A 16,696-nucleotide genomic window follows, 5' to 3' on the forward strand; every position below is an offset into this window, starting at 1 on the left:
AAGCTGCAGCACAGTTAACAGAGTAGTTAGCAGGCATACGATGGGTTGGTGTTCATAGTCGGGGACTGAGTTTCAAGGCAATGTTGCAGCTCTATAAAACCCTGGTTAGACCACACTTGGAATATTGTGTTCAGCTCTGGTCGCCTCATTATAGGAAGACTGTGGAAGCTTTAAAGAAGATGCAGAGGAGATTTACCAGGATGATGCCTTGATTAGAGAGAATGTTGTAGGAGGATAGTTTGAGAGAGTTGGTTCTTTGTAGCAAAGAAGGATGAGATGATACTTGACAAATGTGTTTAAGATGACAAGCAGCATAGATAGAGTGAATAGCTATAGAAATTTTCCCCAGGGCAGGAAAGGCTAATACAAAAGGGACATAATTTTTAGGTGATTGTTGGAAAATATAGAGGGGGGGGTGATGTCAGAGGTAGGTTTTTCTTTTTACAAAGAGGTGGATGTGTGGAGTGTCAGGATGGTGGTACTGGTGATACATTAGAAACATTTAAGAGCCTCTAAGATAGGCATATGGATGACAGAAAAATGGAGGGCTATATTGGAGGAAGGAGTTAGATTAATCGAAGATTAGGTTAAAAGGTCAGCACATCGTGGGCTGAAGGGCCTGTACGGTGCTGTAATGTCCCATGTTCAGTTCTCACTGACAGGAATTTTGTCTTGCATAGTACTCACACAGATCACAATGCATTGAGTAGACAAGGGAAAGCTGTAACAGAATGCAGGATGAAGTGTAACAGTCACAGAGACATTCATTGTGGGGCAAGGGGTGTGTGGAGGGGAGGGGACACCAGCAGGCAGTGCTGTGGATTACCAGTTGGGGCCGTGTCCTCCGGGGCTCCTCGATGCCTTTGTTCCCTCGGTCCATAGATCGCCACTGGGCGTTGTTGCGCTCCCGGATGACCGCAGTGGTCTTCATGCCGGTGCGGGTGGGCTTGCGGCCTACCACGCTGATGTTCGGATAGTTGAGGTGATTGTCGCTGATGTCGGAGCTTGGCCAGACGTCACGGGTCTCAGCACCTTCCGGAGGGCAGAGGAGAGAAACGCTTATAGTGCAGGGTATGGGTAGGAAAGAGGTACAGCAAAGTCACACCAGGCACGTGGCAGCCCCCCGTACTCTGCCTGACCCCCAGTTCCCTAGACACTGCCCCTCCCAGTGTCACCCTCCCTCAATATCACCTTTCCCACAGTGAGCTCACTCAGTACCTCCCCTCCAAGTGTGACCCTCCCTTGGTAGTACCCCCGCCCCCACAGGGAGAAGCTCACTCAATACCTCCCCTTCCACATGACCCGGGGGGGGGGGGAGAGGGAGAGGGAGTGGGGGGAGAGTGAATATTCCCCTAGTGAGCATCAATGTGTGTGTAGCACTGTCCTCCTGCAAGGGTCAGTGGCAGTCACCCCACTCCTCTCCTACCCTCTCCCCAATCACGCACTCTCTCTCTCTGCCTCCTCCTCCCACCAACTCAGAAGACGGTCCAACTCCTCCATAGATTTGCAGGCAGCTAATAAACCCATCAGCCAACCTGAGCTGTCCCGACCCCCAGGAATCTGAATCGTGGCAGCTTCTCTCCGAACTCCCTGTGCCAGGACTCAGGCCTCTGCAAGCTACAAGCAATAAATCAGCTTGTAAAATTAATTTCTAGAGCAGGCCGTTGCCAGGAATTGCATTTTCTTTTTTTGCCAAATTGAAAACAGCTTCCAGTTCCCAACCCTGAAGATCGGCCCGTCCCTGCAACATTCATTTGTGTTTTGAGGCTTCCACTGGGGGTATAAAATCATGAGGGACACACATAGGATGAATGCACACAGTCTTTTTCTAAAGAAAAGGGAAATATTTAAAATCTGAGAGGCTACTTACTGGGTACATGGAACAAGCTGCCAGAGGAAGTGGCCGAGATGGGCACAATACCAACATTTAAAAAGCTGTTGGACAGGTACATCAATAGGAAAGGTTTAGAGGAACATGGGCAAAGCTTGGGCAAAAGGGACTTGGCTTAAATGTGAATCTTGTTTAGCATGGAATCCGTGAACTTTGGGCTCACTCTCAAGGACTCTATGACTTATGTTCTCAGCATTATTTATTAATGCTATTTGTTTCCTTTCGCCCTGCACTGTTTAATGTCTTGTGCACATTGGTTGTCTGTCTTCGTGAGTCGTTTTTCATCGATTCTACTGCGTTTCAATTTCAATTGTGTTTTTCAACAGTGAATGGCTGAAAAAACTGAATCTCAGGGTAGTTCAGTTAATTGGGACACACAGTGACCAGAATATTTTGGCCCAATTAGCTGAAGTTTCATGGAGATAGTTAAAAAGGTATTTTTAAAAAAGCTACAGTTTAACTGAGTAACAATTTTATGTATTTAAATGAAATACAGAACAAACTAGAACACTACCAACACCATTATAGTACTACAAAACTGTGCAACACACACAAAATGCTGGATGAACTCGGCAGGCCAGGCAGCACCTATGGAAAAACGTCTAGTCGACGTTTCGGTCCGAGACCCGTCAGCAGCACTGGAGAGGAAAAAAAAGGACGAGGAGTCAGAGTAAGAAGGTGGGGGAGGAGTGGAAGACACACGAGATGACCGATGAAACCGGGAGGGGGAGGGGTGAAGGAAAGAGCTGGGAGGTTGATTGGTGAAAGAGATACAAGTCGGGAGAATGGGGAACCCGATAGGAGAATGAAAAGGGGGAGGGAGGCAGATGAGGAGATAAGGTGAGAGCATGGGGAATGTTGAGGGGGGACATTTCCGGATGTTTGAGAAATTGATGCTCATGGCATGACGGCTTCGCCGAGCACCCATGCTCCATCCACCAGAAAAGGCGGGATCTCCCAGTGGCCACCGTTTCAATTCCACTTCCCATTCCCATTCCGACATGTCAGTCCATGGCCTCCTCTACTGTCACGATGAGGCCACTCTCAGGTTGGAGGAGCAACACATTATATTTCATCTGGGTAGCTTCTAGCCTGATGGCATCAATTTCTCAAACCTCTGGTAATGCACCCCCCCCTTCACCATTCCCCTCCCTCACCTTATCTCCTTACCTATCCATCACCTCCCTCTGGTGCTCCTCCGCCTTTCCTCTCTCCCATGGCCTTCTGTCCTCTCCTATCAGACTCCCCCTTCTCCAGCCCTGTATCTCTTTCACCAATCAACTTCCCAGCTCTTTATTTCACCCCTGCCCCTCCCTCAGTTTCACCCATCACCCTGTGTTTCTTCCTCCGCCGCCCCCACCTTCTTAATCTGACTCCTCACCTTTTTTCTCCAGTCCTGATGAAGGGTCTCGGCTTGAAACATCGACTGTTGACTCTTTTCCACAGACACTGCCTGGCCTGCTGAGTTCCTCCAGCATTTTGTCTGTGTTGCCTGGATTTCCAGCATCTGCAGATTTTCCATTGTTTGTACGGGACTATAAACCTGTGTTTTAGTTCCTAATAGTAACTGATGGAGGAATTAACCCAGAGTACGCTGCCATAATCTTTTGATTGACTGCAAATGAACAATCGACACAGACACCAATGCAGACAATCGACCCCCTTCAAACAATGCTTTTGACGATTGCATCTTCCAAATCGTCATCTTCATTACTTGAAGTGGTTTTCACTCCCAGCCGCTTCCGCCATCTCCAAGCCTGAATGCTTGAAACCGGAGTGAGTACAACTTGCTCACTGCTTATTTCTCACCAACTGCCAGCGACAAACAAAAAAAATCACTGCTTGTTGAACACAAGCACACACAAATGATTCTACTTAAAAACCATTCACTCAAAGTATGGTGTACTAACAGCCACACAACTGTGCATGACTGACACTAGTTATGAACTGTTCAGCAACAGTCTCCCATCTCAGTTAAGCACACAGTGTCCCAAATAAACAGACTGACTCCCGGCTGTCTTCTCAATTAGGTTTTGTTCTTTAAGAGTGTCCCAAATAAGTGGCTGCCCCTATTAACAGATGGCCCAAATATCTAGAATCTACTATATATGGTGACATTTATGTACTTCGAGAATAAATTTGTATCAAACTTTTGAGCTTTGACTCTGTGACACCTTTCTCAAACCTGTCTGGTTTGTTCTTCCCCCTGCAGATCATAGAGGAGACGTTAAGACTTTAAGGCATTGGTCAAACCACATTTGGAGTACTGTCAGGAGTTCTGGGTCCCATTTGACAGAGACCAGAGGAGGTTCACGAGAATGATCCCGGGAGGGAAGGTTTTAGCGTATGAGGAGCGTTTGATGGCTCTAGGCCTGTACTCACTGGAGATTAGAAGCCTATCGAATATTGAAAGGTCTAGATAAAGTGGTCATGGGGAGAATGTTTCCAATACCGGGGGAGTCTAGCACCACAGGGCACAGCCTCAGAATTCAAGGTTATTCCTTTAGAACAGAAATGAGGAGGAATTTCTTTAGGCCAGGTGAATGAATCTGTGGAATCTGGGGAGGTGGAGAGAAGTTAAGATGGCACTGAACAGCGACTCCTTTGCTTCCATCTTCGGAAACAGCTCTATTTCCATCTTTAACATCTCTATTTTTCCCTTTCAGGGTTCTTTTGAAGACCCTGACCTGGAGTTACACGCTGACTTCGGTTCTTTGCTGGAATGGGACCTGCTCACGGGGTTTCAGGACTGGCTGTTCTTCGGCACACCAAGGGTTCGGCCTGAGAGCCTGGCTCGAATTTGGAAGCCTAAGATCTTGGGGCTCTGGTGACAGGCGGATCAAGGGTCAGTGTCATGGCAAGAGACCCGTGTGTCATTGGGTGAGTCAGAAAATCTACTGCAGTGGGCCCTAAGACCCAGGATCTTTGTGATCTTTAGGCGCAGAGCTCGAAAACAGCGATGTAACGGACTTTTAGCAATGTAAACCAGTGAGTTGTTTATTATATCTCCCCACTCGCTGGGAAAATCATTCTCCCTTATTAGGGAGAGAGAGAGCCTGTGGTATGTCGAATACCGGGTGAAACGCAAAGTCTTTGGGGTAACTGCAAGTCTGTCTTTGCTGTTGCTTTGCTCACACTGAGTGCTCGGTGATAGTACCAAGGTTTGCTTTTTTTTGCTGGTGGGGGGAGGGGGGATCGTTGCTTGCTGCCGCTTACGTGCGGGTGGGAGGGGAGCTGGGGTGGGGGGGGGGGAGTTTGGAGTTCTAACATTTAACCGTTGTTCATTCTTTGGGGCACTTCTCTGTTTTCGTGGATGTTTGTGAAGAAAAAGCATTTCAGGATGTGTATTATATACATTTCTCCGACATTAAATTGCCACAAACGACTGTGGAGGTCAAGTTATTGGACATATTTCAAGAGGAGTTTGACAGGTTCTCAATCAGTTCGGGTATCAAAGGTTATGGGAGAAGGGATAATAAATCAGCCATAACGGAAAAGTGGAGCAGACTCACTGGGCTAAACAGACTGATTCTGCTCCTGTCTTACAGTAGTCTTCGCTCAGCAAATGCTCAATCCTCTGTTCAGCTCCCCTCCTCTTCCTCAGCACCAGCTTTCATCAGGCAGTGAAGTAGTACCCGGGCAGATGGGGCTCGACAGCCGTGGTCATCAGCTCATGTGGAAGGAAAACTCTGATCTCAAAGCTCCAAACAACACACACAAAATGCTGGTGGAACACAGCAGGCCGGGCAGCATCTATAGGGAGAAGCGCTGTCGACGTTTCGGGCCGAGACCCTTCGTCAGGACAGACGAAGGGTCTTGGCCCGAAACGTTGACAGTGCTTCTCCCTATAGATGCTGCCTGACCTGCTATGCTCCACCAGCATTTTGTGTGTGTTGTTTGAATTTCCAGCATCTGCAGATTTCCTCGTGTTTGATCTCAAAGCTCTGCTGCCTGGAGGCTGCACCCATTCATGGGGAAGGCTTCGGGAGTGAATCCTGATGAAAAACCTGGAGCTGGAATCCCAAAGGCAGTCCAACGTTGAGCTCAACACAGACGGACAACTCCTGCGATGGTGTCGGTGCAAACTGTATCAGTCTCTGCCATTCCTTTGGATTTATCAGCTGCATGGAGAGAGGGAGCCTTCTGCACGGGCAAGAGCTTGCCCTCCATATCCTACTGCCCTGACTTGCGTATTGACTGGAGACTGCTTGGACAGGACGGCCATGTTCGGCCCCGATCCATGGAGGGCCCCCACATGGCAAACCTTTGGCCCCTACAGTCAATATGCCATTCAACAAGATCACACACAGTCCCTTCACCATTTCCATCCCCGTAAAATCCCAGTTCTTGCACTTTCCTCACAGACCTGTAGTAAACAACATAGTGTACAGACACAGAACAGTACAGGCCCTTCAGCCCACAATGTTGTGCCGACCTTTTAATCTAGTCTAAGATCAATCTAACCCTTCCCGCCCACATAGCCCTCCATTTTTTCTTCAACCACGTGCTCTTAAATACCCCTAATGTCACTGTCTCTACCACCACCCCTGACACCCACCAATCTCTTCAATAACCCACACTTTTCCTCTGATCACTTTAAGATTATGCCCCCTCATATTAGTCATTTCCACCCTGGAAAAAAGTCTCTAGTTGTGTTCACTCGATTTACGCCTCTTATCATCTTGTACACCTCTATCATGTCATCTTGCATCCTCTTTCACTCCAAAGAGAAAAGCCCAAGCTCACTCAATCTATCCTCATAAGTCAAAACATATCAGAGGTCACATGCTGGACAAGTACCCTGAGGCACAAGAGATTTTTTGCAGAGGCTTGAAATCTAGTGTAGTGCACACAAAGTGCTGGGGAAACTCAGCGGGTCCAGGCAGCATCTAAGTACCCTGAGGTGGTATCCACTGATCCACAGGCCACAGTTTGAAATGGCGCACAGCGGTAACGGTCGAACATTCTGACCCCCTTTTCTGGCAGTGTGAAGCAGCAGCTCTGCCCGCTGTGCCATCGTGCCACATACCCTCTTTCTGGAACAATTTTCCTTTCCAATACCTGGCATGGGTATGTATTTGCTTAAATTCTTTTCGATATGCAGCATGGTAACAAGTCCTGCCAGCTCAATGATCCCGCACCGCCCAATTAACCTACTAACTTTTGTGCACTGGGGATGTGGGAGGAAACCCACGCGGTCATGGGGAGGGCGTACAGACTCCTTTCAGACAGCAGCAGGAATTGAACCCAGGTCCTGACGAAGGGTCTCGGCCCGAAATGTTGACTGCTCATTTCAACGGATGCTGCCCGACCTGCTGAGTTCATCCAGCTTGTTTGTATGTGTTGATTTGACCCCAGCATCTGCAGTGTACTTTGTGTTTATTGAACCCAGGTCGCTGGCGCTGTAAAGCATTACACAAACCACTACACAACCGTACCACCTCCAATTCTACATTGTGGAAAGAAGTGAGGACAGGATTCACTGCGAGGGAGAGGGAGGCTCCCATTGGAACTGCCGGAGAATGTGACAGATCCCAGCTCCCTGCCGCACCACTCTGTAACCACAGGCAGAAAATACACGGAGTGCTGATAGCTGCTCTGGCAACACTTGTAAAGCAAGTCGTAAAACACCAGAATTCTAGGAAATTTAACGGAAAAAAACAAACGTGGACAAATGTGGAACAGATCGGAGCATTCAGCCTGCTGACCTATAGTTCCCTCTTTGGTGAAAACATTCGCTCCCGCCTTTTCTCCAAAGCTTTCCACTTGAAAACAAAGTTTAGGGCCAAGCCTGAAATATCCGGAAATGAAGCCTGAGAATTCGCAGTCTCGCACAGAACCAACTTGCTCTATGCACGGTGATACCAGAGGGCACGTATTTAAGCTGAGAGGGGCTAAGTTCAAAAGAGGTGTGAGGGACGAGCTTTTTTTTACCGAGAGCGATGGGTGCCTGGCATGTATGGCCTCAGGTGGTGTTAGAGGCAGATACGTTAAGGACATTTAACAGACTCTTAGACAGGCAAATGAATGTGATGAAAATGGAAAGATATGGACATCACACGAGGAAATCTGCAGATGCTGGAAATTCAAACAACACACACAAAATGCTGGTGGAACACAGCAGGCCAGGCAGCATCTATAAAGAGAAGCACTGTCGACATTTCGGGCCGAGACCCTTTGTCAGGACTAACTGAAAGGAAAGATAGTAAGAGATTTGAAAGTAGTGGGGGGAGGGGGAAATGCGAAATGATAGAAGACCAGAGGGGGTAGGATGAAGCTAAGAGCTGGAAAGTTGATTGGCGAAAGTGATACAGAGCTGGAGAAGGGAAAGCATCATGGGACGGGAGGCCTCAGGAGAAAGAAAGGGGGAGGGGAACACCAGAGGGAGATGGAGAACAGGCAAACAACTAAATGTCAGGGATGGGGTAAGAAGGGGAGGAGGAGCAGTAACGGAAGTTAGAGAAGTCAATGTTCATGCCATCAGGTTGGAGGCTACCCAGCCGGTATATAAGGTGTTGTTCCTCCAACCCGAGTTTGGATTCATTTTGACAGTAGAGGAGGCCATGGATAGACATATCAGAATGGGAATGGGACGTGGATATGGACATTATGTAGGCATTTGATCACAAGCTTAATTGGGTCAGTACCACATTGTGAGGCGAAGGGTCTGTTCCTGTGTTGTACCGTTCTATGATACCTTCTCAACATCTCCCCTCCACCCTGCAGCACACAATGCCCCTCCAGAACACAATGCTTCTTGCCCAACCTCCTCACACCAGCACACAGACCCACCTGCCACCTCCTCCCCACTGCAACTCCATTCTATCTAGGCCTTTCCATATTTGATAGGTCTCTAACTCATTCTTCAAATTCCAGCGAGTACAGGTCCGGAGCCATCAAACTTGGTTAAGTCAGTAACCATCTCTCAGTGAGGTCTGACGCCAAGGACAGAAATCACCTTCAATGGATCGCGAGAGACTCCGGGCTACTGAAGACAAGAGTGCTTGGGAATAGTTTCGTTGGGAATCTTCACTCCATTCACAACAGGCAGGTATCCCACTGGCCAACCGTTTTACTACCAATCCCCACTCTCATTCCATGGCCTCCTCTAATGCCACAATGAGGTCTCTCTCTGATTGGAGAAGCAAGACCTCATTGTCTGGGTAGGCTCCTACCTGGCAGCATGAACATCCATTTCTCTAACGTCCGGTATTGTCTCCCCACTGCCCTTCCCTCTTTTTGCATTCTGGCTCCTCTCTCAGCCCTTCTCTTCTCCTCACCTCCCTCTGGTCCCCCTCCTCTCTCCCTTTCTTCCGTGGTCTACGCTCCTCACTATCAATTTCAGTTCCTTACCGCTTCCACCGATCACCTCCCAGCTTCTCACCTCATCTCACCTGCCAGTTCGTACTCCCTTCTCTTCCTCCTCACCTCTTATTCTTCCCCACTTCCATTCCAGTTGTGCTGAAAGGTCCAAAATGTCGACTCTTCATTCCTCTCCATTGATGCTGCCTGACCTACTGAGCCCCCCCCAGCATTTTGTGTGTAAGAAATTAACTTTATTTGTCACATGTACATCAAAACGAAGTGAGATGTGTCATTCTGCATCGAATCATAGCAGTGAGGATTGTGCTGAGCAGCACCCAAGTGTCAACACGCTTCCAGCGCCAATTTACTCACCCTAAACCTTGGAATATGGGAGTAAACCGAGGACCAGGCCGAAAGACGCAGTCACGGGTAGAACATACAAACTCCTTACAGACAGCAGTGGATATCGAACCAATACGCTACTGGACGTGGGACTGAGAATCAACTCTGTCGGTCAGGAGCTCACTGAGCCCTCGTGTGGAAAGGACATACCACCTTCACAACTGCCCCCCCCCCCCCCCACTCCTTCACACCTCTCCTGCCCCGACCATGGGGGAGTGTGTGGTGCCCACAGTGACCAACCAAAATGCCAGATGAGTGGCATAGGACCAGCAGCCTCACTCCAGAGGCCACCGGAGAGGAGGGCGGCTTTTGCGAGCTGCAGCAAGATCGGAGAGATCGTCCAGGCCAGGACCACCAGACGCAAAAATAGTTACTTTCCGAGCAGTAAGGCTGATCAACACCTCGACCCGTTAACCCACCCTCAACACCCCCAATCGCCAATACTTTATCATTTCCTGTCAGTCACCTCATGAACAGATACTCCATCGCTTTACGGACATACAATCAAATTATGTACAAAAACTATCGGATGCATTTATATTTTTTATTTTATTATTGTGTTCTTTATCTTATTGTGCTTTTCTCGTGCTGCACCAGATCCAGAGTTAGAATAATTTCATTCTCCTTTAGTTGTGTGCTCCGAAAGATTAACAATCTTGAGAAACGAGCCAGCGTTAGTGAGCCCCTCACATTCTAACCCTGTCCTGTTTGCCTGACTTGCTCTCATCTCTCCCCAGGGTCCAAAATCAGTGTCCGTGATGCCAGAGTTGCAGCTGAGGAACGTGGGCAAAGAGCATGGAAAATTTACAACCTGTTGTTTATATCGTAGGCACAGTGGTTGAGAAAGAACTTCCAGCATGACCCCGCCTTCCGACACAGGGCCCACAGCCCCATAGGTCACGGCCCAGAGTACACACCGCGTAAACACAGTGAGCACCTCTACCCCCACCCCACAGACCGCCCCAACTGGCCTCTGAGTGGAAGCCTCTCCCCACCTTCCCTCTGATCCTTCACCAATCACCGCCCCAGTAAAGAGGTGGCACGGTAGCATGGAAGTTAACCTCATGCTTTACAGCTCTAATGATTGGAAGTTCAGTTCCCACCGCAGTCTGTAAGGAGCTTGTACGTTCTCCCTGTGACCACGTGGAACGAGCTGCCAGCAGAAGTGATGAATGTGGGTTTAATTTCAACATTTAAGAGAAGTTTGGATAAATACATGGATGGGACAGGTCAAGATAAAGGTCAATAGGACTAGGCAGAATACACCAGAACAGACTAGATGGGTCAAAGGGCCTGTTTCTGTGCTCTATGACTAGCTGAAGCATGGGATGTAGGAAGGTGACGCTGTGATACAAATATCTCTGAGCACTGCGCCCACATCCCGAACCCAGAATCAGAATCATTTATCAGATCTACACTGAAACATTTAGTGAAACCGCCAACACACACAACGATGAGCCGGGGGCAGCCCACAAGTGCCGCCACCCATTCTGGCGCCAACATAGCATGCCCACCATGTTTGGCCGAACAACAGAGCACAACGGCTGAGGAAAAATCGGAGGGGCTGGGGTTTCTTCTGTAACTGAGGAAGCAGAGGGGAGACTCGACCGAGGTGTGCAGATGATGAGGGGGCTGGATGGGGTCAATGGGAAGATTAACAATGACCTTTATTCACATCTACATTAAAACATACAGTGCAAAGTCAGTGGCCAGTCCGAGGATGTGCTGGGGGCCACACTTCTGGTGCCAACATAGGATGCCGACAACTTATTAACCCTAACCCACACGCCTTTAGAATGTGAGAGGAGACTGAACCCACATCTAACACTTTCGCTGGCGGGTGGTTCCTTACTCACACCATCCTGAGTGAAGTAGTTCCCCCTTTGGGCTCCCCTTAAATATTTCACCTTTCACTCTTAACCCATGACCTCTAGCTGTAATCTCACCCATCCTCAGTGGAAAAAGCCTGCTTGCATTTACCCTATCTATACCCCTCAAATTTGTATACCTCATTCCTACACACTCTAGGAAATAAAGTCCGAACCTATTCAACCTTCCCCTCTAACTCAGGTGCTCAAGTTCCAGCAGCACACTTGCAAATTTTCCTCTGTATTCTTTCTATTTTATTGACCTTTTTCCTGTAGGTAGGCGACCAGAACGGAACACAACACTCCAAATTTGGTCTCGATAATATGTTGCACAAATTCAACGTAACATCGTAACCACCGTACTCAGTACTTTGATTATTAAAGGCCAGTGTGCCAAAAGCTCTCTTTATGACCACATCTACCTGTGATGCCATTTTCAAGGAATTATGGATCAGTATTCCCAGATCTCTCAGTTGTACCAGACTCATCGGTGCCCTACCATTCACGGTGCAGGTCCTACCCTGGCTTGGCCTCCCAAAGTGCAACATCTCATACTTGCATGCATTAAATTCCATCCGCCATTTCGCAGCCCACTTTTCCAACCTTCCTCGCTGTCCACGACACTCCTTCTCCTGGTGTCACCTGCGAACCTGGGCAAGGATGTCGCAGCAGTTGAACAGGCAATGCATGGATGTGTGGCCACAGCAGCTGCATTTCCAGAGTTTTACTAATTCATAGGGTGAACACACACAGTTATTTTCCCAGAGTGGCAGAATCAACAACCAGAGGGCACAGGTTTAAGGTGAGAGAGCAGAGACTGGGGGAGTCCAGAACCAGAGGCCACAGTTTAAGGATAAGGGGTAGGCCATTTAGAACGGAGTTGAGGAAAAACTTTTTCACCCAGAGAGTTGTGGATCTATGGAATGCTCTGCCTCAGAAGGCAGTGGAGGCCAATTCTCTGGATGCTTTCAAGAAAGAGTTAGATAGAGCTCTTAAAGATAGCAGAGTCAAGGGATATGGGGAGAAGGCAGGAACGGGGTACTGATAGTGGATTATCAGCCATGATCACAGTGAACGGCGGTGAAGGCTCGAAGCGTCAAATGGCCTGCTCCTGCACCTATTGTCTATTAACAGGAACCCAAGGGGCAACTTTTTCCACCAAGAGGGTGGGCAATCTATGAAACAAGATGCCAGTGAAATGGTTGAGGTAAGTACATTATTAGTATTTAAAAAGCATTTGAGCAGGTATATTGATAGGACAGGTTAAGAGTGATATGGGCCAAACACTAGCAAATGGGAATGTTTGCCAGCATGGAGCACTTGGGCTGAAGGGCCTGGCTCCATGGAGCACCACTCTGAGACCAAATTCACTATGTGTTCTTCAGATCACTGATCCACAGGCGAATGTCACCTCGGTTCTAACCGTGAAATGTTCAGTCAGGTGATGGTGAGAGTTACTGAGACCAGATATCAGCCAGAACACCTCCCTCCCCACCGGGGCTAGTGTCCCACATGGGGGGGGAGGGGCAATGAGCTGATATTAAAACAAACAACAGTACAGCATAGTACAGGCTCTTTGACCCACAAAGCTTTGTCGACCCTTTAAGCTACTCTAAGATCAACCTAACCCTTGCCTCCTACATAGTCCTCCATTTTCCTCCAATTACTTTAAAATTACGCTCTCTGGTATTAACCATTTTCACCCTGGGGAAAAAGTCTGGCTGTCCGCTCTATCAATGCCACTTATCATCAAGTTCTACCACATTCTCCTTCACTCCAAAGAGAAAACCCCAGCTCACTCAGCTTATCCTCATAAGACATGCTCTCTAATCCAGGCAAAAACCTGGTAAAACTACATTGCGCCCTCTCTGAAGTTTCCACATCCTTCTTATAATGAGCTGATCAGAACACAACACAGTATTCCAAGTGTGGTCTAACACTTGTTCAATCATTCACAGTCCAGGCTGGAAAATGCACGTAAACCCTTGTATTTGTATTTAATAACTGGTAGAACCTCCTTTAGCAGTAATAACCTCCACCAAGCGTTTCCTGGAGCTGCTGATCAGAATTACACAATGGAGAGGAATTTTAGACCATTCCTCCATACAAAACTGTTTCAGTTCCTCAATATTTCTGGGATACCTTGCATGAACAACCCTCGTCAGGTCACGCCAGGTCTGGTCTCCGACTTGACCATTACAACACAGAAGTTTTCTTTATTTTAAACCATTCTATTGTTGATTTACTCTTGTGTTTCGGATCATTGTCTTGTTACATTCAACTTCTATTAAGCTTCAGGTGATGGACTGTAAAATATCTTGATAAAATTTTGAATTCATTGTTCCCTCAACAATTGCAAACTGTCCAGGCCCTGAGGCAGCAAAGCTGCCCCAACCCATGATGCTCCACAGTAGGGATAGGGATGCTGGTGTGCAGTGCCCTTTTCCCTCCAAACACAGCAGTGTGCATTTCTGCCAGAAAGTTCAACTTCTGTCTCATCTATCCACAGAACATTGTTGCAGAAGCGTTCTGGAACATCCAGGTGGACTTTTGCAAACGTGAGGTGTGCAGCAAAGATTTTTCAGATAGCACCAAAAAACACCAAACAAAAATAGTGTTCATGGAAGATACCATTCTTGTTTAGTGTTTTTCTTATAATTGACACATGAACCAAGATTTTAGTAAGTTCTAGGTATTTCTGCAGGACTTTTGCTGTTACCCTTGGGTTCTTTTTCACTTCCTTCGGTTCTGCACACTGTGCTCTTGGTGTGATCTTTGCAGGATGCCCACTCCTAGGGAGAGTAGCAACAGTAACGAGCTTCCTCCATTTATAGACAATTTCTCTTAACGTGGACTGATGAACATTCAGGTCTTTAAAAATGCTCTTGTAACCTTTTCCAGCTTCATGCATCTCTACAATTTTTCTAAGGTCCTCTGAAAGATGTTTTGATCAAACATGGTGCACTAAACCGATCGCTCTTGAGAACAGCAGGCTTTGTCAGTAAACTGACTGTGTGTGTGTCTTTTTTATAGAGCAGGGCACCTCTACAACCCACACCTCCAATCTCAGCTCACTGATTGGAACACTTGACTCCAAATAGCTATTGTAGAAGGCATTACCCCAGAGGTTCACATACTTTTTTTTTTAAACGTAAATTGATCACTTAAATGGTATACTCGGTATTGACGAGGAGCAGTACCATTGTTTGTATTATCATTTATGCAGATTGTGTTTGTCTAGAGTTGTGACTTAGATGAAGATCAGACCACATTTTGAGTTATTAATGCAGAAAACCAGGTAATTGCAAAGGGCTCACAAAACTTTTTCTTGCAACTGTAACTGAGTTATGACAACCAGGGATTTTGATCAATTTAACTGGAATTTTCATTTGTGAATCTCATGCACCTTTCTTAACAGTAGAGCCCAAAAGACAGGGAAAATATAAAGCTTGAAAAGCTAAATATTCAAAAACCGAAATGTTAGCAAATCAGAAGCATTCATCCTTCTTTGCTCAGTAGTTAGCTGAGCCACATCTCGCAGCTACTTCAGGCAGCAGTCTTTTTGGTTAAGTCTCCATTAGCTTTCCACAATGTGATGGAGCATGAGAACACCACTCAAGGTTCTCTGGTTATCCAGCCTCTCGTTATAGCACATACCTTTTAATCCAAGCAGCATCCTCGTAAACCTCTCCGGCACTCTTTCCAAAGCCTCGACATCCGACCTATAATGAGGTGACCAAAACTGCACACAATACTCCAAGTGTGATCTAACCAACTTTGTAGACCTGCTACGTGACTTTCTAACGTTTGAACTCAATGCCTCGACTAATAAAAGCAAGCATGCCTTAACCACTCTATCAACCTGTGTAGCCACTTTTCAGGGAGCTATGAATTTAGACCCCAAGATCCCTCTGCTCGTCATTACTATAAACCCAAACTTTGCTCAACTTTTGGCACCTTGCAAACTTTTTTTACGCGGGTTGGGGGTGGAGGATTTGCCGGAGTTTTACCTGCGTCCCGGGAGCGATTATATTCCAGATCCCTGCGCTTGGCGCACAGCCCGTGCCCTTGGACGAGAGCTTGGAGCGGGAACTCGGTGTCGCTGCGGGGGTAGCAGCGGAGCCCGGCGCCGCAGCGCGGAGTGTAAACCCCACACGCCTCTCCCAGAGTGCGGGCGCAGCTCCAGCAACAGCCGCAGCCCGGCTCCCGCACCGTTTCACTGCAGTCGGCCGGCTCCGTGCAGCTCGCCAGCTGCTCGCTGCTGCAGGGCGGGCAGCGGAAAGCCACTTCGGCCGCCCCGCCACTCGCCAGCAGCGCCAACAGCGCCAGTCCCACCAGCCCGGCGGCGCCCATTGTCTGCCGCGCACCAACTCGGCGGCGTCCAACCGGCAGGTGGAGCGGGGCAGCGCCGGGTCCCAGCGCCCTGCGCCTTATGGAGGGAATGATCCTCTGGGTCCCAGCGACTGCCGGTTTACTGAAGGGAGGGTTCCGGGAGCCGAAGCGCAAGTCCGCCGGTTCCCAGCGCCCGCCGCCTCGCAGGAGGGAGGCTTCCTCTGAGTCTTAATGCCGGTGGTATAACAACGGGTCCACTGGTTCCCAGCCGCTTTCTAGAGAGGAAGGGCTCCACTGGGTCTTAGCGCCGGATATGTTATATCCGCAGGATCCCAGTGCTTGCCTGCTACTTACAGTGGGATGGGATGGGATGGGGGGGTTCGCAGGGTCCTGGCACGGACGGGTTACAAGTGGGGTTCTGCCGGGTTCCAGCTCCTGTGGTAGTGAGGGGAAGGGAGGGGAAAGACCAGCAAGTGCTGGAGCCGGAGGTTTTCAAGGAGAGCACTGGTCCACCGGTTCCAGCAAGCTTTCGGGAAAGGAAGGGCGCCGCCAGGTCTTAGCGCCGGTGTTGTACGGACGAGAACTGATCTGCTGGATCCCTGTGCCTGCCTTATTCACAGCGGCTGGGGTGGAGATGGGCGGGCTGAAGAACGTGGGGCCGCCTGATTCTAGTGCCTTCTGAAAATCGAAGACCTACACAAGGAAGAGGCCAATCGGTCCTTCGAGCCTGCTGCATAAGTTATAATTTCTCTGTAGTTTAAATATCTGTCAATTACCGCCGCCAATCTCAGTAATGACTAACCTCCACCCCTCTCTGGGGCAGAGAATTCTAATGGAGGGGTCATCTGGGACATGCTCCCTTCTCATCAGGGAGGAGGTACAGGAGTCTGAAGACACA

The 16,696-nt window shown here is 48.4% G+C and overlaps 1 protein-coding gene across 3 annotated transcripts in view; it reads right to left on the bottom strand.

The window, feature by feature from the left end:
- The window catches only part of igfbp2a (insulin-like growth factor binding protein 2a), a 99,583-nt gene extending 83,494 nt beyond the window's left edge, over positions 1–16,089 (bottom strand). For 2 of the 3 annotated variants that reach the window (XR_012098998.1, XM_073046315.1), the window contains exons 1-2: positions 15,477–16,089; positions 827–1,032 (exon numbers count right to left, since the gene is read on the bottom strand). Coding sequence is in view for 2 of the 3 variants with exons in the window: in XM_073046315.1 (XP_072902416.1) it covers positions 827–1,032; positions 15,477–15,819 (549 nt within the window). In the remaining variant the exon portion in view is untranslated. The remainder of the gene's footprint in view (positions 1–826; positions 1,033–15,476) is intronic. The other variant, XM_073046314.1, reaches the window with a different exon arrangement.
- Positions 16,090–16,696: the final 607 nt, after the last annotated feature.

The sequence above is a fragment of the Hemitrygon akajei genome, chromosome 5, assembly GCF_048418815.1.
Source record: "Hemitrygon akajei chromosome 5, sHemAka1.3, whole genome shotgun sequence".
Taxonomy (NCBI): Eukaryota; Metazoa; Chordata; class Chondrichthyes; order Myliobatiformes; family Dasyatidae; genus Hemitrygon; species Hemitrygon akajei.